The 21,297-nt window shown below is 37.0% G+C and overlaps 1 protein-coding gene across 1 annotated transcript; it reads right to left on the reverse strand.

The window, feature by feature from the left end:
* Positions 1 to 15,105: 15,105 nt before the first annotated feature.
* On the reverse strand, positions 15,106 to 15,585 carry LOC145982255 (uncharacterized). The gene has a single exon (XM_083115832.1). The coding sequence runs from the start codon at positions 15,583 to 15,585 to the stop codon at positions 15,106 to 15,108; it is 480 nt and encodes a 159-aa protein (XP_082971958.1).
* Positions 15,586 to 21,297: the final 5,712 nt, after the last annotated feature.

A 21,297-nucleotide genomic window follows, 5' to 3' on the forward strand; every position in this document is an offset into this window, starting at 1 on the left:
TCGAATGGCGGTACTACGTAAGCAGGTGACACCAAGAGACCAAATTTATCCGAACGCAGCGATTTGATATAAAATTATTGTGAAGAATGATTTGAAATTAAATACACGGTAAGTGGCAGGGAGGGAATTTCTGGTGACGTTGACAAAATCCCATCAGGTGTACTGAGATTAAATTATTCTATCAGATCCAATGAGATAAAACGACTGGTCAGATTGAGATAGTTCAATCATATCTAATATAGAGAAGATTTGGATAGAAACTTAAGAAGTTCTAGCAAAAACAATAAAAGTTACAAAACTGTGCGATTCTCAGACAGAGCAATTAAATCAAGATCTAGTCAAAGCTCTAATTTTAAACACGAAATTCCCAGAACTCCTAGCTTCGAGGCACAAAGGGCAGAAACATTCCTTTGCAATGCTTGCCTATTTAGGTTAACAACACCCAATGATCAGACTGCTGTAAAAAAAACTGTTTTTTTTTTTTGGTGCTGCCCAGTACTGAAGTCAGTGAATCATTGGATAAGAATACTGCGGATTTGCCTCCTGTGCCAACAAAGCAGACCAGTGACAATGGTCAGGAATGTACACATATTACATCATCTCCTGACATGGCAAACCTTTTGATGGAAATTAAGAGATTTGAAAGAGAAGAAAGGAAGCAGACAGAAAGGGATAGATAACAGGAACGGTTACAAATGGAAGTAGAAAGAGAAAGGAAAAGAGAACTAAGACAGAAAGAAAGAAATTATCATTTTTTGCAATTAATATATTCCAGAAGTAATAAAACTCTTGAACACATATCCAATATCAAAGGGAATCCTGCGAAGAGTGAAGAAAAGGCACAAGATATCATACTTACTGATCTGGAAAAAGAGAGAAGGAAACATGCCTCAGAATTGATAAGCCTTAAGCCAGAATTGACCAAAACCATGCCTGCATAAATACATGCTGAAAACATGATTATGGAAAACCAAAGGTACCTTGGAACATTGAAAGAAGAAGTAGCTGATACAAGTAGCATTATTAAGGAGCTAAATTCAAACAGGCTTCCGAATCCTCTAATCAAGATATTCATCAGGGATGAAGAAGTTGATGATTCAGCGTCTGCATTATCAGAAGTACATCCTTTACCCACAAGGTATGAAGAAGAACAATTCTATCCTATTTTCGAGAGATCAGTAAGATAAAATTATGACATCACATGTCAAATATTAATTAATTGGCAATGTTCCATAGTGAGATGAATACAATTTCAGCAGAGAGATATTTAACAGAATTACGTAGGCGTTCCCAATTGCGCGGTGGTAGCTACGTCCCAATGTAATGAAGGGGCTCCTGGTGTGATACCCGGTGGATGCACGTAGTGATTCGGATCCCATTTTAAACTCTAGGTTCGGTCTCGATCAGCCTTAATGTGCATAAGTGAACACAAAATCAATCAGTCAAGCATTAATATGAATTACGCAATAGTCTGTAAATGATATGTATCTCTCCAGAATACACATTAAAGATATTATATTTTTTAATATTTGGCCGAGAGAAATAATTGTGTACAGTCATTGAGAAGTGATGGATTACTTTTGAACACTTCTGTTTGGATTTCAAGAAGTACTTCGTTCCTCGAGTAACTAAACTACAAGATCTACATCTGTTGACAGACCGCAGATATCAGCGAAGCGGAAACAACAGAATGGAAGACTGTTTGAAATGTATGCATCTAACTGCAATCTAATATACAATATTGATCAAATAGAGATCATGAACCTGATTTCTGGACAACTGCCGTTTAATATGGGGCAATTGATTTTAACTCTAGATCCCATCAATATTGAACAACTAGCTTCAACCCGAGGCAGATACGAAGCAATGAATTAGCAGAATGGAGAAATAACAGTCTTCAAGATAAGAAGTCTAACCAACACCTACTTAATCAAACCACTATCACAACTGCGAATACATTCAAAGGGACGAAGCACGAATAACCGGAATCGGCAGCAAAACGACAGACATTCATGAGGAAATCAATATCAGAAGAATACACGTTTCAATCAGAAACAGAACTCTCGATGGCGTAATCCGAATATACGCTATAAGACAGATAGTTGCTGCCAGACTGAGGGAGCAACTAATATTGACAATTGTCAGATGAATAGCTGTGTTCCTCCATGAAAATCGCTTTGCAGCAAACAAACAAATTTAAACTCAAGGAAGATGCAGACAGCTCTCTCGGTTCTAAGACGGACGAAGATTTGTCTACGGGAGAACAAGAAGACCTTAACCTTGCGGTAGAAGTAGATTTAGATGATCTCATTTTGGACATTAACACCTGCCAAGATCAAGAACTGTCCACTACTTGGTTCAGTGAAAATATCATTAAAAGACCAGAAATATCAACAGAGGTCTTAGGAGTAAAAAATAACTTATACTCTTGACACAGGCAATGAGTGCATTTTAATGAATTTTAAAATCTTGAGTCAACTAAGCGAAAAATGACCAGGACGTAAACTACAGAAATGTAGTTTAAATAAATTTGTAGATTTCGCTGACAAAGAAAGGACGCGAATGTTAGCATGCATGCTAATCCAATTCAGGATCGCGAATTATGCATTTGAAGACATTGTCTATGTATAGAGGAACTTAGAATCGGAACTTATCTTTGGTTACTCGTGTTTCAGCAGGTACAAAGCTAAGCTAGACACTGGACACTGGCTTAGACAAAATTTATCTGACCGTACAAGTCCACGAAGTAACAGAATCTCTCCTTCCGAATTACCCACAAGGAGAGGTGTATCAAACCAAGGACTAGGTTGCCATCATCAATTATGTCCTGGCCAGGTAAGATTTAGCTGCAGATTAGTGGACCGCCACTGGGGAAGATTTTCTGTCAAAAGCTTATAGTTCAGATTTACTTAAGGATCCGCAAAAGCATAAATTATATTACTTATTGTTTCGAATCCACATTCTCTATGAAAAATATATTATCCAGACACTCCAGATGCGACATAATGCTAAACTCTCCAAAGTCTCAATATTTCAATATTTTAGTAGCTGTGGAAAAGACAGGTGGAACAATAAGGTCTTATGTGGATTTTAGGAAATTAGATCAGCTGGTGATAACGCCTAGAAGTTGCGGATCCTCCGATACAAGAAGCTGTACAAAGATTTAGAGGCAAACGGTACTTCTCCGATTTTGTCTTAGCAGCAGGCTAACTTCATTTCCGATAGTCGATGAACATCAAGAATTTACAGCCTTCACTTATAAGGGAAAGTCATGGTGTCTTACACGAATAACCTTTCGGTATATCCAACGCGGTGGATATTTTTATGTATACCATGCATAGCTATAAGGGAGCCCGCAACTGAAGAATTTGTAACTATTTATGTGGACGACCTTCTAATCTTTTATGATGACCTACGCTTGCATTTTGAGTACATTTGATATGTTCTGGAACGACTACGTCATAGAGGATTTACAGTGAAACTTCAGAGGAGTGAATTAATGAAGGACGAAATCAAGTATTTAGACACTTAGTATCTGGCCATAACATTATTAGACCCTAAAAAGAAGGATGTCATTTTGAAGTTTCTTCGTCCTACAAACCGTAAAGCCGTACAGCAATTCTTGGGTCTGTAAATTGTTGCAGAAAATTTGTACGAGATTTTCCAGTTAAAAATGTTCCTTTAGAAGAGTTAGTAATAAAAAGAAAAACTTGGTAGTGGGAATTCGAGGATATAGAAGCTTTCCAATAATTAAAACACAAATTAATTCAGATCCCGGCAGTAGCACAACCAGATATTACGAATCGTGTTGGTCTGATTTGCGATGCTTCCCAGATTGGTCTAGAAGTTATATTGATTCAAGGAGAACATGTATTGAGAACAGTGATCTAACTGAAGTGGCTGTAATTCAGTATGTCAGCCTTAAGCTGAAGCTTAATGAACGAAATTATACCACTCAGTAAACAGAGTGCTTAGCTGTGTTGCTCGGCATATAACACATTAACTTTTATCTTTATTGAGTTCCGTTTACGATTTACACTGACCAAAAGAAATTGATATTATTTAGAAAGATTTGGATTGTGCCGCACGACAAACCAGGTGGACTCTTAAGCTACATATGAATAGGTATAACGTTAAACATATCAAGGGTTTATCAATATCGCGGCTGATGTTCTAAGTCGTTATTCAGTACCGGAAAGAGATCCATAAATCGATTAAATCCTTGGTCAAGAGGAGTGAATTGATGAAGATAATGAGGAGATATTCCGTATAATGACTGAGAAAGCTAAGGATGAAGACTTCAAAGCTGTGATGAAATATATCCCTACCGACAAATATCTACTACATGAAGGCCTTATATTCTTGGTAAAGAATATGGTCCCATAAGTATTAATATCAGAAATTTTACGGGAAGAGCATTATGAAGTTGGACACTTTGGCAACCATAAGACGTACTCTCGGATAGCAAATATATATTATTGGATGAAGGGCGACATCTCGAAATATATTACAGAATGTTTAACTTGTGCCAAGGACAAATATAACCTCGTGAGATTCTCAAAGGAAATTTTAACAACAACGAAAAAGAAAATTCACAAAATACTATCAAATGACTTGTTTCGTAAACTAGCTAACTGTTTAGGAAAAAACTACATACTAACTATCCTGGATGTTGGCAGCAGGTATGTACTAACTTATCCCTTAGAAACAGCTGGTACCCAGGAAATTATTAATAAGTTAGATTCTGGATATCTACTACAGTGTCTTAAGGCCAAATATGTCATATCCGATCAAATAAGTAAATTTATATTGAAAAAGGGGGATAACTTCCTTGAGAAACAAGGTATATCTCGACTACATACTACACTGTACAATCCTGTACAAACTCGGTCAAGAGGATACATCAGGAAATCGTCAAGCTGCTTCGCACTTTCTCTAACCAAAGATATGAAGATTGGTACAAGCTTGTTAATCATTCTCTTGTTTGTTAAATTTCTAGATTTGTTCAGACACTTTATTCGCTCCTGTGGAGTTGTTTTACAATAAACTTGTACCAGTGAGTCTACATAAATAGCTCAACTGGCCAAAGGACCAACCGAAATGGGATTCCATTTCTTTCCAGGCATTCGTCAACAACTCTACACGGAAAGAGAAGCGAGCAAACCCAGATAATAGAGAACCTCCATCCTTAGAAAGGAATGATATTGTTCTAAAGAAATTACACGAACTGAGATCTTACGCTGACAAAATCAATGCTAAACTATTTGATTGCTACAATGGACCATATGTGGTAACTCATGTCGAACATGTTGTTGCTACCTTGGACGATCCATGGACGCTCATGGAAATTGTAAGTTGACCCATCATAATCTAATAAAATTAAATTTGTCACATGATCGAAGAGGTTAGTTAGTCCTTACATAGATACTCATTTCCGAAAATTTGTCTAGATAATCGTTTTTGATCTCACATTATTGTTATTGAATTTGTTTTATGTTTACTGCTTTGATTGTATATTGTTATTTACTTTTACGAATACGTCTTTTTTAATGATTTTAAGTTTATAAGAAGAAAAAGAGAGAAGAAATACAAATATACAAACTAATATTTTGAATTTTTGGGAAACACCATAACAGGTACCACTCTACGAGCGTCACTTTCCTGTCATTGGCATTTTAGGATTCTCCTATAGGAACACTACCATCCCACATTTCAGTTTTCAGGATACTCCTATACGACTGCCTCTTTCTCAACAGAACATTTTGGACGTAATTAGAACAAGGAATAATACTTATATTTTGCTTAAAAATTTACGCAGCTGACATTAAAAAATATTATAATTTCAAAGGATTTTTTTTAACAATATAGTAAAATGTTCGTATATATGTTATACATTATTAAAAGCCAGAAGAGCAAACATCTAAATTATCGCCTTGGCAACGATCAAACAGCTGAATACTAATTGGAAACGAAATCAACAAACTCCGGCTATAAAAGCGAGGCATACAGTGCTCTCCACCCCAACGGTCCGACAAACTGGTCCTTTACTCGTTGGTCGAAGACATCGTTGCTTGAGGATTTTTACGGTAAGTTGGAAGGGACGGAAGGTCTCTACCTAAATCTAAACAGGACGTTTCGGTATGTCATCACCAGCGTTGTGAGCAGTTAACGAGATCCAGTGTCTTCACTCGGATACCTGATTCTCACCGCTGATAAGACATTTCATTTATTCACAGGAATCAGCAGTGTTTCGAAATTACGCAAATTAAACCTTACCGAGCTATGTTCTTGGAATAGCGGTACAACGTAGGCTGGTGACGTCAACAGACCAAGCAGCGACTTAATACAATATTATTGTGAAGAACAATTTGAAATTTAATTCAAATCTGTTCTAGAAGAGAACATATATATTTCGACTTCTAATGTCTGGCAACGACAAAGAAAGGTAACGATACCTGTGGTGTCCAAAGGAGCCTGACACGTGTACGTGGCAAATGTTGTCGATCATTTAGATATCCAAGTTCTTATGTATACTCAAAGTTCAATATAATTCTAAAAGGTGAATATCAGACAATTCACAATATAACCATAGACTACCAGCGTCGTAAGGAGCAATTCAAACTCCTCAACTTTTACCCTCCTGACACTGTATTTGTTGCCAGCGCTATATATGTAGAAATATAAAATAATATGATGGCCACCAAACAATCTCGGCCTAAAGGAATTCCTACATTCCACTTTACAAAGCCTAAGATTCCAAAAATGCAAATCTGAGTCCTACATGCATTTGTTAGGGTTTACCTTTAACATAGGCCAAATGACACGTAAACTTCTTAACACAAATTAGTATATATTTGGATGCTTTGTGTGAAAAATTGTGTTTTAATATTCTTCAAAAATGTGTAAATATTAAAGTTATAAGGAAGATCATAAAATGCAATGTGGTGAATTAAGGTGAATTTGTCATGACCGACTTTTCTTCCAGACCATATAAGCAGGTGTTAAGTGTGGCAAACATACCTACGCTATATTCCAAACGAGTTCATTCTAATCAATTGACTGCATATTTCTATCAAGTAAATTTTGTTTAATTTAAGCACAGTTTAAAGTGTGATCGGAACCACTATGTGTCTCAACCGGGTATCGAACCAGGAACTCCTTTATTACATCTTGAAAGACTGATTGATTGTTTGTGATATTCTCTACCTGTGTGTAGTTAGGGGTCGGTGAGTTCAATGAACTCTCCAGCCTAACCATTTTTTGGGGGGGAACACGAAAACATTCTATGAGTCTTTGCCTTAACTCATCTCCCCCAACAGGTCCGTGGATGCCATGTTTGCCCGAGTTGACAAATTCATGCAGATGTGACCTGCTCCAAATGTTTTATAAATTATTTTTATAAGGCAAGTAAACACTGTAACGTTGTAACTAACATTGGTGGTAGGCTGTTGAATACCACGTTATTTTGTTTGCCATTATGCATGCATACGATGGACATTACATCCATATTTATAATATGAATAAATATAAATATTTGCTTGAAGATGCAAATTGGTTCGGTAGAAACATTATGGTCTACTTCGAGTATTTTGTAAGCTAACAACTAGTTAAGAATAGCTTCATGTAAATTTCAATTCTAGTAAATAGATAGCTGGATGCAAGCTTTAATCCTGCAAATAGATTGCCATGACAACCTTGCCTCATGCTTGCAGAGAGCTCTCCGTAATATCTGGTATATAACGCGCACAAAAATCACATTAATTAGAACACAACTCCTATCTGTAGAACTTTCAGAGAAGAACTACATCCAAATTTTCAAACAAATATATATATATTCAAATCTGTGCTTATTTGGCAACGACTTTTACTTCCAAAATACCTTAAAATGTGATTTTCACTTCCACAATATTTAAGATATATCAAGTTAAAATGTAACATGTAATCCTAAGTGCGTACTACCAAAATTAATAATCCCTTTTGAATTTCAGCATCTTTCGGAGGAACGCTGTCTCTATTTACCGGTGGAAGCTTTATTTCTCTGGTGGAGTTAATATACTTCTCACTAAGTGCTGCAAAGCAATACGGAAGACACTTAAAAATCTTCACTAAACTAAAATGTTGCTTTCCTAAACACTTTCAAGGATTCTCAAGGTTGGACTGTAAAATGGATTGTTTAAGAAAAATAAGAAATTCTTTCCAGCCTGTAGTTTTAAGGAGAGTAACATTGAGGAAAAGACCTATTTTTGCTTGGAAGAGGTAAGTAATGCTGCTAGGTTTGAAGCTGTTAACTTAAAAAAATAAATATGGATAAGTAAGCTACATTCCATAAGAGTTCATTCTAATCAATTGACTACATATTTCTATCAAGTATATTTTGAAATTTTGATTGATTGATATTGTGATTAGATTTATTTTATCTAGCTTTTTGTGCCACTTTCGGCTAACTTGCGAAGATGGAGATTAGTGATGCTATAATGAAATAACTGAATGGATAGTCAGTCACTAACATCCCTGCGGATACCGGGATTCGAACCCGGGACCCCTGGCGTCGGAGCTTGATGTACTAACTAATCCGCCACCAGGGCGGGCTCTTCAAAGTTTGCTTACTATGTAATAGAGTAACATAGCATCTCACACAAAAATTCATACTTTGTACTTCGAATCTTCTAATTTGAACAAAACTAATTAACTCTCTAGCCTTCTTAAACCCGGAGGTACATGGCTGTAGCAAAACAGGCCTTCCATCTGTCCCTATCATGAGCAAAATCTATATACTACTTGCCATGCCTAGCGATTTCCTTTAGGTTCATCTCAGTATTATCCCTCCATCTCCGTCTTGGCCTTCCTGCAGGTATCTTACCATCAGGCGTCCCAACAAGAATCCTGTAAACTCTTCTTTCCTATCCCATTCGTGCCACATGGCCATTCCACCTAAGTCTTCTTGATTTAATCATTATAATAATATCTTGACATGAATACAATTATGTAGTTTTAAATTATGTAACCTTTTCAACTCACCTGTATCCTCATCCCTTTTAGGTCCAAATATTTTCCTAAGGATCTTATTTTCAAATACTATCAATTCATGTTCCTCTTTCAATGTAAGGGACCAAGTTTCGCATCCACATAATAAAACAGGCAAAATTACTGTTTTTATATTTAACTTTTAGTTTCTTAGATATTAAACTAGAAGGCAAAAGTAACATGCATTTCCTGAACTAAGCCTTCTTTTCATTTCATCTTTAATATCAATTTCATTTGTTAGTATTATTCCTAAGTACGTGAATTTGGAAAAGGGTTAAAACGGGTTGGTATAAATAATTAGATTGGTTTCGACCTGTAAGCATATATTTTGATTTTTATTTGTTAACTTCCAAACCTATCTCATTAGGTGCTTTCAAAAATATTTTAGCATTAATCTTTATAGTATTTATATCAACCTTAATAAGTCTACATCGTCTGCATATGCTATAAGGAGAGTCACACCGTTTAATTGTAGTCCTCCGTTAGTTTTTGTACAGCGTATTCTAAGGCAAAATTAAAGAGCAATGGAGATAATGCATCTTTTGGTTTTAACCCATCATGAACTGTAAATTTGTCAACGTATTAATATGCACACGAAATTTACTTTCCAATTTCAACACCTATCAAATATTAAGTACATTTTGCTAATAAATCTACAGACTCAAAAATACAAATTCAGCAACATTTGAAAATAATATAATACAGATATTCTTATCAAATGCTGTTAAATTTGGATATGTGAGGGTGTAGATTTATAAAGGTTTTGTCTAGTGAAAAATCTTGATATCGCTGAATCAAACAAAGGTTTCGCTAAAAGTCCAGTTTTCCAATTGAGTGACTTCCACAACACTTTGTATGTAAAATGTGTGGTACTGTATTTTCGTGAATGTCTTACGACAGTTAATGTGATTTCGCAAAGTAGAAGATAAAACTTCGACTGGAAAGAATGATGAGTACGAAAGTGTAGAATTATCGGGAATATTTTTATTTTGCTATGCTAAATTAACTCTAAAGACTTGCAGATGAAGTGAAGACTAAAATTGGTAAACGCTGTAAGTCCCTCAATAATTGAAACACTGTTTTCCAGGTTAAGCTGTGAAATGTGCCACACTTTATAATGTGGTAAAAGTGAAGTGTGGCTGGTAGCCCTCTAAGTAGTTCAAAGGGACTGTAAAGAGATCACTAGCGTGCAAGTTCTTACAGGCTGATGTGTGGAACGATGCGATTTCTCAACACTTTCGCTTTTGGCACTTACAACGTTTACCACTCTTAGTCCTCAAGTATTTTTTGCTTGATTTATAGATTGATTTGGTGTTTTAAGTCCACTTTATGAACAGTAAGGCTAATCGGGACTGGACCTACAGTTTCAAGTGGGAAACTAACCACTATATGCCTCCACCGGATATCGAACCCGGTACACCTTGATGACAAGGCAAAGATACTATAACTGCGCCATAGGGAAGGCCCGCTCAAATATTCTTGTAAGTAAAGTGTAGCACTGTGTGAATCATACTTTTCGTTCTATTTAAAATATCACGGGGGGTCAACAATTATATGTATTGGTAGATTCAGTGCAGATAAAAGTATTTCAGTTAGTGAAATTCATATGATTGACATTCGCATATGTTGTCCAGTCTTTGGCGTTGATTAAGGAGTGCTTGTACATTGTTTCTAAACAAATAAATTTGAATATATAAAGATATCCCTTCAAGAATTATGGTGGTCCCACATCTATAGACGTTAAATCCCGCACCTTGAGTTGTGGGTGAATCCAACCAATGATTAGAAATCTTCCTCCGGTCTCTCTGCGGTCCATGTCCCCGAGGATTACACCACAATCCAACCTGGGCGCCAGATAACGTATGCTTTGAATCGCCGATCTTCTGATGGATCCTACATCAAATCCATGCAAGCAGCTATGTTTAAGGATCCAGAAACAACTTTACTCTGCGGTTTTCAATTCGGTAGATAACGCCACTTCCGGTTGCCATTTTAAAACCATCAAAACCGAATCCAGGTGGCTTTAATATAGATCGGGTCATGCTTCGAGAATCAGCAAAACGCTTTGCAATTTGTCCTACCGGAGCGCCATTTACACGTCCTCCTCTTGCTTCAAATTGAAGATCAAGCACTGATCGGAAAGATTATGATGAAAATATTTTACATTGTGCTCGTTACAATCCAATATTGGAAATTCGTAACCTTCACCATCGAGGCCCAATTCATTAGTAATCGCTGTGGAAACACATTCCAATTTGATACAAAGGCGGATACCGGGAAAAAATGGTATCTTTTCAAAGGGTTATATTTTTTAATCCTCCAAGGTGAGCTTGCCTGTGCAGACTTGGTTCAGACCTTTTGCCTATTTATTATCATCTTATTCATAAAACATCTTGTTACAAAATATTTTCGTTGTGAGGCCGGCAAGTTCTGAAATGATACGAACAGCTGTCGTACACTTCATCTTGCCGATTCTCATTTGCTCTCTAGTGCATTTTATTGATGATTCTTCGGATAATTGCTAAAATCAGAAACCTCCACATAGCTTATATCCATATGGTTACCATGTCTTGGTTTAATTATATCATAATAGATTTGAAACATCAACAGCTTCCATAATTCGAGCAGAGCAACATAAGTGGAAATGAATGCTGCATCAGCAGAATAAAATGCATATTTGCAGCCAAACACCAAAATAAAGCAATTTAAAACTGTAATTTTACTGCCAAAAAAAAACAAAAAACGTTTCCAACACCAAGAACCCGAAAATCATGCCCTTTTAAGTTGTGACTACAAACCCAACTAGCCATTTCCAGAAAACCTTCAGGTTCATTTCATCCGCTTTTCACGATTTTGTTCGCAATCCTGAGCATTTTTCTAGTTTTGACGGGAAATTGGGTAGTGTTCTTGATTTCGATGTTCGGAACTTTCCGCGTCCGGGGACGCTTCACGCATAAGTGTTCGCGCGGCTCGCCCAATGCCAAGCGTCAAGGATGACTGGTAACGTGGCGAGTTCTGAGTGGCTAGAACGTAGGACGGAGGGGGTGGCTTATGACAACCGCTGGGCATTTATAGGCTAGCAACAGTCATATTCTTACCCAGGAATTCCCTTCATTGCAACGTTAATTGAGTACTAAAAGTGGTAAATGCAGTAAATGTTAAAAGAGAAAGTGTTGGGAAATCGCATTGTTCAGCACATCAGCACGTACCAAAATTCACAGAAGTGCCTTTTTGCACGCCCGTTGAACTGCTTACAGGGATACCAGCCACTTTTCACGTTTACCACATTATCAAGCATGGCACATTGCACAGTTTAACGTAAAAAGGGTATTTGAATTCTTGTGGCACTTACATCGTTTACCAATTTTAGTCTTCAATTGTTTGAATGAATTGATAAATTAATCCACTTCATTCTAATAAGGCTATTCGCGACTAGAGTTATATTTATAAGTGAGATCAACATTATTATCTGTTTGTACTTGGTGTCGAACCCGGGACCATTTGATAACAAGACGACGACACTATCATAACCCTGTACACTATGTCCTTGAATTAATACGTCAGGTATTTAAGTCAATTGCACAGATAGAGTAAATTATATCCCGGAAGCACTATTTGTTACCACTTGGCGTCAAACCCGAGACTTCTTGATTACATGACAACGGTAACGCTATCATTACCACGGACAACATGTTGAGTAATTTACTCTAATGTTGTATTAAATCTATTTTATACACAACTCGGGTAAACGGGATCCGAAACACTATGTACTTCCACTTGATATCGAAACAGAGACTTGTTCATTAGAAGATGTCGGACACATTATCATCACTGTATACGACATATTGAATAATTGATTGAATTAATATTTAAATATTTATTATACATATATATGGTAACAATATTCGGAAAACTATGTATCTACACTTGGCATCCATCCCGGGTCCCCTTGATTATAAGACGAGTCTATTATTGCCGTGGACAACACGTTGAATGATTGACTGAGTTCAAATTTCAAGTCCATTTTACCCACAGGTAGATTGAACTGGATCCGAATCATTATGTAGCTATACCAAGTATTGAACAAGGGATGCTTTATTGCAAAACGATGACGTCGGGGAGGCCTCTTATCGTGCAACATTGCGAGAAATGTTGCGACGAGAATAACAAACCTAACTGTTCTTCATATTCTATTCAACTGGATTCCACGGATTACATTTTCATATGGATCAACATTCCTTGGAGTACGCATAACTCGACACATGTTATGTAACTTCTCCTCAAGACTTCACTTTGAGTTTGAAACAGCAGCATTATGTTGACACTTTGTAGATGTAGTATGACTACTCCTATATAGGTTTCTCCTTGTCAGGACGAGTCTAACAATGTTGCAACGACCAGAAGACTCCCCGACCTAGCCTTCTTGCAATCAAGTGGTCTCGGGTTCAATGCCGGGTATATGCACACTTCGCAAGAGAGTATTTGACCGCCCTGAAATGAGTCCCGAATTCGTAAACATAGCAACATTGCACTTCAGCTCCAGGTGAGAGTAGCCACGTTTGAGTTGTTTCTTCCCACAGACGAAAAGCGATGAGCTGAGAGGTTTATAATTTCGCACTTTCCATGAACCTAGAAATTATAAGTAGCTATTATAATACACAATCAAACATAAAGAATACATTCGAAAAAGAACCTTCAGGTATGTTTACCATTCTACTTGCTCGACTTGAAATTACAGTGGTTATAAACACAGAATACTTTTTTCTTAACCTACAGGAAATCGACCTCAAATTTGTTCAGAAAGAAGCAAATTTTTGAGCAGTTTATGCGACATTTTATTTACAATACCTTGCATAAGATCGAAAAGTTCTCAAGAAAATAATATTTTTCACGACTTGTCGAGAAAATGTGCTTGGAATACAGGAAAGTTCGAGTATTCATAAACGTGAAAATGTTTTTAAGGGCATAGTGTCGTCAAGTTAACGTAGAGCAGTTAATTAGAAGCTGCTATCCTTATTTTTCGTTAAGCGGGGAAAGGTGGCGGATTCAAATCCCACCTCTTTTCTTTTTTTATCTTTTTGGTTCTCTGCGCAGAGACCTTTGATATTATAATACTTTTAAAAAAAATGAATATGATGCACACTTGTGTGACATTCCTTCTGCGCATTTTCCCCATTAGAAGTTGCACATTTTCAGGATTTTAGAATAAGAATGTTCTAGTTATTGTTCATATGTTGTGTTAACACACACATCATGATCAATTTACAAATCACATAAACACAGTCAAAAAAGTTTTGCATCAGGACGGAAAATGACAAAAGGTATATGAAGCACAAGGTTTATTGACAATGACAGTGGGAATACAAAATAAAAAATGAAGAACAAGACATGTGGAATGAAAAGGGATCAAAAAACGTACAATTCTCTCAGAAATGTGTTTAAAACGAAAATGACACAATTCATGATGGACGTGAAAAAACAAAGAACTGTCACAAGAAGACAGTTCGTCTTTTCGGATCCACCAGAAAGATTGTCTACCACCTGGTGTGTCCTCCCCTGGCTGCAAGAAGTTCTCGAACACGCTGTGGCATACGGAGGGTGAGACGATCAAGGTGATCTTGCTGTAAGCGATCCCATTCGTCCTGTGCCATAAGAAGAACTTCACGAAGATTGGTGGGAGCCACAGGGCGGTTTGTAATGGCATTTTTAGCATTGCCCATGCATGTTCGATTCAATTCATGTCGAGACTTTGCGCTGGCCAAAGCATGCGACGGATATTCGCCGCCTGCAGATAATCGTGCACCATCTGTGCGCGGTGTGAATGGGCATTATCATCCACCAGGACAAATTCGTCACCAATTTCCTGATGAAATGGTTCCACAGTCGTCTGGAGAATGTCCCTGACATAACGAACAGCTGTTTGTGTCCCTCTAATTGCAATTAGGGGCGTTCGACGTCCGAGCATGATCCCTGCTCACACCATGATTCCTCCTCCTTGGTATGGATAGATCCCCTGGACACAACGAAGCCGGTCCTGCAGTCCAGGACCTTGCTACACCCGTCCTCTTCATGAATCTGGCCTTAGACAGTGCCTACATTCATCGGTGAAGAGCACATGAACCCAATGATCGGGTCTCCAATTTCGATGTGCACAGGCCCAATGCACACACAGTCGCACCGATGTCGTGGCAATAGGTACTGGCGGCGGAGAGGTCTTCTGGAACGTAAACCACTTTCTCGGAGTCTGGTACAGACAGTTTGGTTTGACACACGCACACCAGAGGCTCCCTTAGGGGCATGAGTGATGTTCCTTGCCGTCATGGTATTCTGTCGCCGAGTTGAGTGTCGTACATATCGGTCTTGTGCTGGTGTTGTGACCCATGGACAACCTGTCTGTTGACGATCTGCTACTGTTCCTGTGTCTGTATACCGCCTCCAGGTCCTACACACATCGCTTTGCGCCACTCCAACAGCCCTAGCTACAGCCCGTTGTGACAATGCAGTCTGCAGTACCGTGATGATCCTGGCCCGATCAAACTGTACTATCGTACGGCTAGGCATGCCTTGCACACAGCTGCACTCGCTCGCCTTCGCTAACTGGACACAAGGAACACCTAACTAACCTTCGTCAACTACTGTGGTGCTATGCTCGAACACACGCATGCACTTGCCGACTCCTATAGTCGTCTGTGGTGATCGGTATTGCACGTCGACCGCATTACTTCGCACAATGAGCTGTGCTTCATCGTTTCTTGTCCGCTTCGGCATGTTGCAGATGCTATCTTTATCACTGCTCGGGTGATGCAAAACTTTTTTGACTGCGTTTATATGTATTCAGGATGCAAAATGTAATATTATTTAAGTTATGTATTGCATATAACTAACAAATAAAATATTGATTATTTCGATATACTAAAAATAACATATACAGTTAGGTTAAGTGGTGATGTACTGTATTTCTGTAACGTAGGAAAACAGTTTGGTGAGATCAAATTGCTAAGATGGGTAATTTTATGTCCGTTCCTTCGTAATCACTTTTGTCAATTCCCTAAGCACCATCTTACCATGCCTCTAAAGCTAAGAGTAAATCACCAATTAACATAAGTAAATGGTTATTGCGACGAAGGCCGATTCGATAAGAAACTACTAATAAGTATTTATATAGTGAGTGTGAAACAAAAAATTCAAAACCTCATAATGATCTTAAATTCCTCACTGCTTTGTATCTAAAATGTTTGTCTTATTTCAACAGAAAGTACAAGTATCAGATCTAACAAACTTTCCAAACTAACTTTGCAATATTCGGAACCACCATCACAGACTTAGCTCTACGTAACTTGATTCTGCGCATTCCACGTGGCATGTGACTTCTTCCTATCATGGAAATAACTTGCTCTTATTATTTTGCCACCTCGTGAAATACAGAGAACAATGTTAACTTCTTAGCACGGAGGATAAACTTTACACCCAACGATATACTCCTGAAAAGATTCTGCCTAGGTAGAGAATCGAACTTATGACCTACCTCGTCACAATCAAGCACGCTACCTTTCCTCCAGGTTGCTCATTTCAAAATTTGCTACCTGTTTGAAGAAGCCAATTCTCATATAATGTCATGTATATAATTTCTTCATGGCAAATTTTATGAGGACAAGAATTAAGAAAAAAGTGAGAAAAGCTAATAGGAAAAAAAATAAGATTTAAGTATTATTTTTATTAATTTAAGCACAATAGAAAACCTATTTTGACGATGTTTTTGTCAATTTTATACTATTGCAAATCTGTGTTTTTCACCTCGTACTTGGTACGAGTGGTACGATGTCTATTATTGTTATTAATTTAACCACAATGGAAAACCTATTTTGATGATGTTTTTGTTGATTTTATACTATTGTAAATCTGTGTTTTTTCATCTCGTACTTTGTACGAATGTCATAATTTCTTATGAGTTAAAGTACGTAACGCCTACACCCACGCACACCTACACCCACCTACACTCACCAACACCCATGCACACCTACATATATTTACTTCCGGTCTACTTCCGGTCCACTTGACAGACACATGTGAGTTTTTCCAGTTTCTTTTTTTTAAGTATACACCCACGCACACCCACGCCTATCTACACAAACTTCTGATCTACTTCCGGTCTACTTGGTTGGATTATGACGTGATGCGATGACGTGGTGTTTTCTGATTGGTTGGATTATGACGTGATGCGATGACGTGTTGTCTTCTCATTGGCTCACTGTTTCTGATGTTTTCAACGCGGTCCGCGCTGAGGTTATTTAAATGCGAAAGCATTGTAGGTCAGTCAGTATCGTGAGAGTGTTTGAAGAGTGCGGACGCGTTGTTGCAGTGCTGCTCATAATTTTTTTGTTAAACGTTAAGTATTTAATTTATTTTAAAGCTACATAGCTCATAGTAATTTCGATCAGCTTGAGTTTTGATGTGATCAGATATTACTTGTTGTACCTGCAAATTCTGTATAAATAACATAGCTGAAAATTTTATCGTAATAGCTAAAATTATTTTATTTTGAAGACGGTTCAAGTCGTTTTTCACACAGATTGAATTTGTCTGAATTTGATTTGTATTGAATTTTGTATTTTTGCGGAGAAAATTTATATATAAATACCAGAGCTGAAAATAAATTTTATAATTATAACTATTGTCTTTTTTAAGTTACATTCTATCAATTATTGTTAGTTTAAAATTGTCTTATTGAATTTTGACTTGATTGTGCGTCTTATTGTTATTTACCTGAAGCATATTAAAAAAAATGTCATCTACCACTTTCATCGAATGTGTCATTTGTGGAAAATTCATCTACAAAATTATATTAGAAAGAATAGGGCAAGATATTGCGAAACAAGTTCGAAAATAAATCGTTCGTTACCTACTAGGCCTTGTACTCAATTCGAAAAAATAATTAGCATTGCTAATTTAAGTAAACACATGAAAAGTTGCAAAGGATCAACCGGACATGGGACATTGAAAAAAAAAATTGATCATCCTGACACTCAAGCTTCTACTTCTAAACAAATTAAGCTATCTAATGACCAAAAGCCGATTAGATCTGCATTCAACAACCATCTCTCGGATTTCTGTTTTACTTCGAACCCACGCTGTGATATTTCTAGTTTCTTGAGTGAAATTAATACATCTATCATAAATATTCTGAAAAATAAACTAGAAAACAACTGCATAAAAGTATATGTTGATCTAATTTGTGAATATGAGAAACCCAATGGTACAAGAAATGTTTTCTTTCACAAAATGAGAAACCAAGTTCTTTATTTGGCAGACATTGATAATTTGAACGTTTTTTATTTTAATCTTACTAGTGAATTGATTAGGAAACACGATGAATTCGAGGCTAAGGGATCAGGTTTGTCTCTATGCGGAAGTCCTCACATGTTAATCGCTTATGTAAACGAATTTACACCTATTTCTGCTTCGAGCTACGTTCCACTTCCAGTAGAAATTCAGCATATAGAAGCTGTCCTGAACATTTGTAACACCAACAATAAGTGTTTTATGTGGTGTATTTTAGCAGCGCTTCACCCGGTTCATCGTTCAAATAATCCATGTCGGGTTAGTCATTATACATAATATAACGATGATATTGAATATGCTATAACAGGCATCGAATACCCTGTTGCTATATGCGACATAAAGTTTGGAAACAGGGTACGAAATGGAGATGGAAAACGATTACGTATAAATGTATATTCGTATAATTCTGTTAAGAATTTTGTGCATCTTGTTAGGATAACTAATATTGTTGATGACGAAGCTATGGAAATCAATCTGCTTCTCATTGCTGACTATGATGTTATCATTACACGCTAATTCGTTCACCCTCCCGCTTAGTCAGAAGCCAAACAACCAAGCATGATGCACACATCGAAGCTTTTCGAAGGTGTTTAACCATATTCGACGATAGTAACCAACGTAATTACCAACATTTCAAAAATCAAGAAATTGCCAAACAAAAACTTCCTTAACATAAAATCTACTGTGGAGTTAACAGACCGGCTCGCATGTTAATGCCCAAAGCAAATAAATTCGAAGAATTTAAATTGCACAAGGCCTTGTTGGAACTTCCGGCCATCAACATTGCGGACTTTGAGGCTTTTCTCAAACCATTGTCTTATTGCGATCCGGATCCAGAATTTTCTTCCACAACACCTTACCAGCTTCATGATCCAAATAGTTTTGTATATGTTGTTGTTTGGCAAGATAGGATAGATAAGCCATATATATATCGCGGACCGAATGTCATTGAACTCTCTTTCAAAAAGATTTTGTAGGAGGTTGAGAATATTGGCAGCTTCTTATGTCAATCGAAATCAATGCTTTCACTATCAAACGATGAACTTCAATCTTACAATAACATTGAGACGTGTCCAGTGTGCGATCAACATTTCACGGATGAGAATCGGAAAGTATTTCACCACAATCATTTCACCGGAAACTACATTAGTGGAATCTGTAACACCTGCAACCTCAAGATCCAGAAGGCCAAATTCGTACCAATATTTTTTCACAATGGATCCAATTACGACTTCCATTTCTTAATTTGAAATCTTGGTTACGATACGCAAAAAATAGATATTCTTGCTCAAAACGAAGTGCGTTATATTTCTATAAGTAAAAAAGTTAAGATTCCAGCAACGAATGAAATCATAGAGATGAGGTTTCTAGATTGTTTTAGATTCCTATAAGCAAGTCTCGATGCTTTAGCGAGTAAACTTACTGACGAACTGTTTAAAATTATAAAAGCTAATTTTCCCAACGTACACCTAGAGCTGATTAAACGTAAAGTTATTTATCCTTACGAATATGTAACTGATGAATCTAAATTTAACGATGACACTCTACCATCTCAAAAAGAATTCTTCAGTCAACTAAAAAAAACGGAATCACGAACGAAGAATACGAACATGCGAAATTAATATTGGAGGAATGGAGATGCAATACTATTGGCGATTATCATGATGAGTATCTCAAATTAGACGTAACAATACTTGCTGATGTTTTCCGAGTGTTCAGAAGAACAGCAATAAATATTTATAAACTAGATCCAGCTTACGTCTACAGTCTTCCTGGTTTGGCGTGGTCTGCTATGTTGCTCTAGACCAGGATCAAGTAGGAATTGATATCGGATGTGGACATGTTACTTTTTATAGAAAGGAGGATACGTAGGGGGATGGCGCAATGTTCGCAGAGATACGCAAAGGCAAACAATATTCACATGTCTGAGAATAAAAACGATGCAAATCGACCATCGAATTACATATTTTACGCTACCGTAAACAATCTCTACGGGTTCGCAATGATACAGAAACTTCCATACGGAGGATTCGAGTGTCTGGATAATATTTCAATTGATATTAATCCTTTCGACGATCGTGAATTTCGTTTGTTCATTGAGGTGGGCATTGAATTACCAAATAATTATATACAAGCTTATGTTAACTCTAGAGAGAAAAGAGAGATATGTCGTCCACTAAAAAATCTCCAGTTTTTGATTGGGAAGGGTGTTCAGGTAGTAAATGTGAGAAAAATTCTCAAGTTCAAACACTCTGCATGGTTAAAATCTTATATTGAGACCAACACGAGACACAGAACAGCTGCCATTTCAGAATTATGTAGATAAAGATTTTTATAAACTAATGAATAATGCCGTTTATGGAAAGACAATGGAGAACGTCAGATAGCATGTAGACATAAAATTGGTTTCAGATAACAATAAATGTAGAAAATTAGTATCTGATCCTAGAATCAAAAAATTTACAATGAGAATTTAACACTTTTTAATCGAGATATAAAATTGATAAAATTCAGAAATTCAATTTACGTTGGCGCAACGGTTCTCGACTTGTCGAAACTGTACATGTTCGAATTTCACTATAATATTATGAAACCTTTCTATAATGATAAGCTGTCAAGTTTGTACATGGACACTGATAGTTTTATTTATGACATACAAACATCAAACCTCTACGAAGATCTTAAACATCCTTCCATGCTTGGGTATTTCGACACTTATTCCTATCCTCAACACAACTGATTTGGAATTCCTTCCCGCAACAAGAAGGTTCTCGGCAAGTTCAAAGATGAATATAACGGTAATATTATTGTTGAGTTTGCTGGTTTGCTCTCGAAGATGTATACATTCAGAACAGGGAGCAGAGTCACGAAGAAAACAAAAAAAACGTGCAAAGATACTGTGGAAACATTCTAACATTCAAGGATTATATTTGT

This window comes from Lepisma saccharinum, unplaced genomic scaffold, assembly GCF_977018435.1.
Source record: "Lepisma saccharinum unplaced genomic scaffold, izLepSacc3.1 HAP1_SCAFFOLD_32, whole genome shotgun sequence".
In the NCBI taxonomy this organism is placed as follows: Eukaryota; Metazoa; Arthropoda; class Insecta; order Zygentoma; family Lepismatidae; genus Lepisma; species Lepisma saccharinum.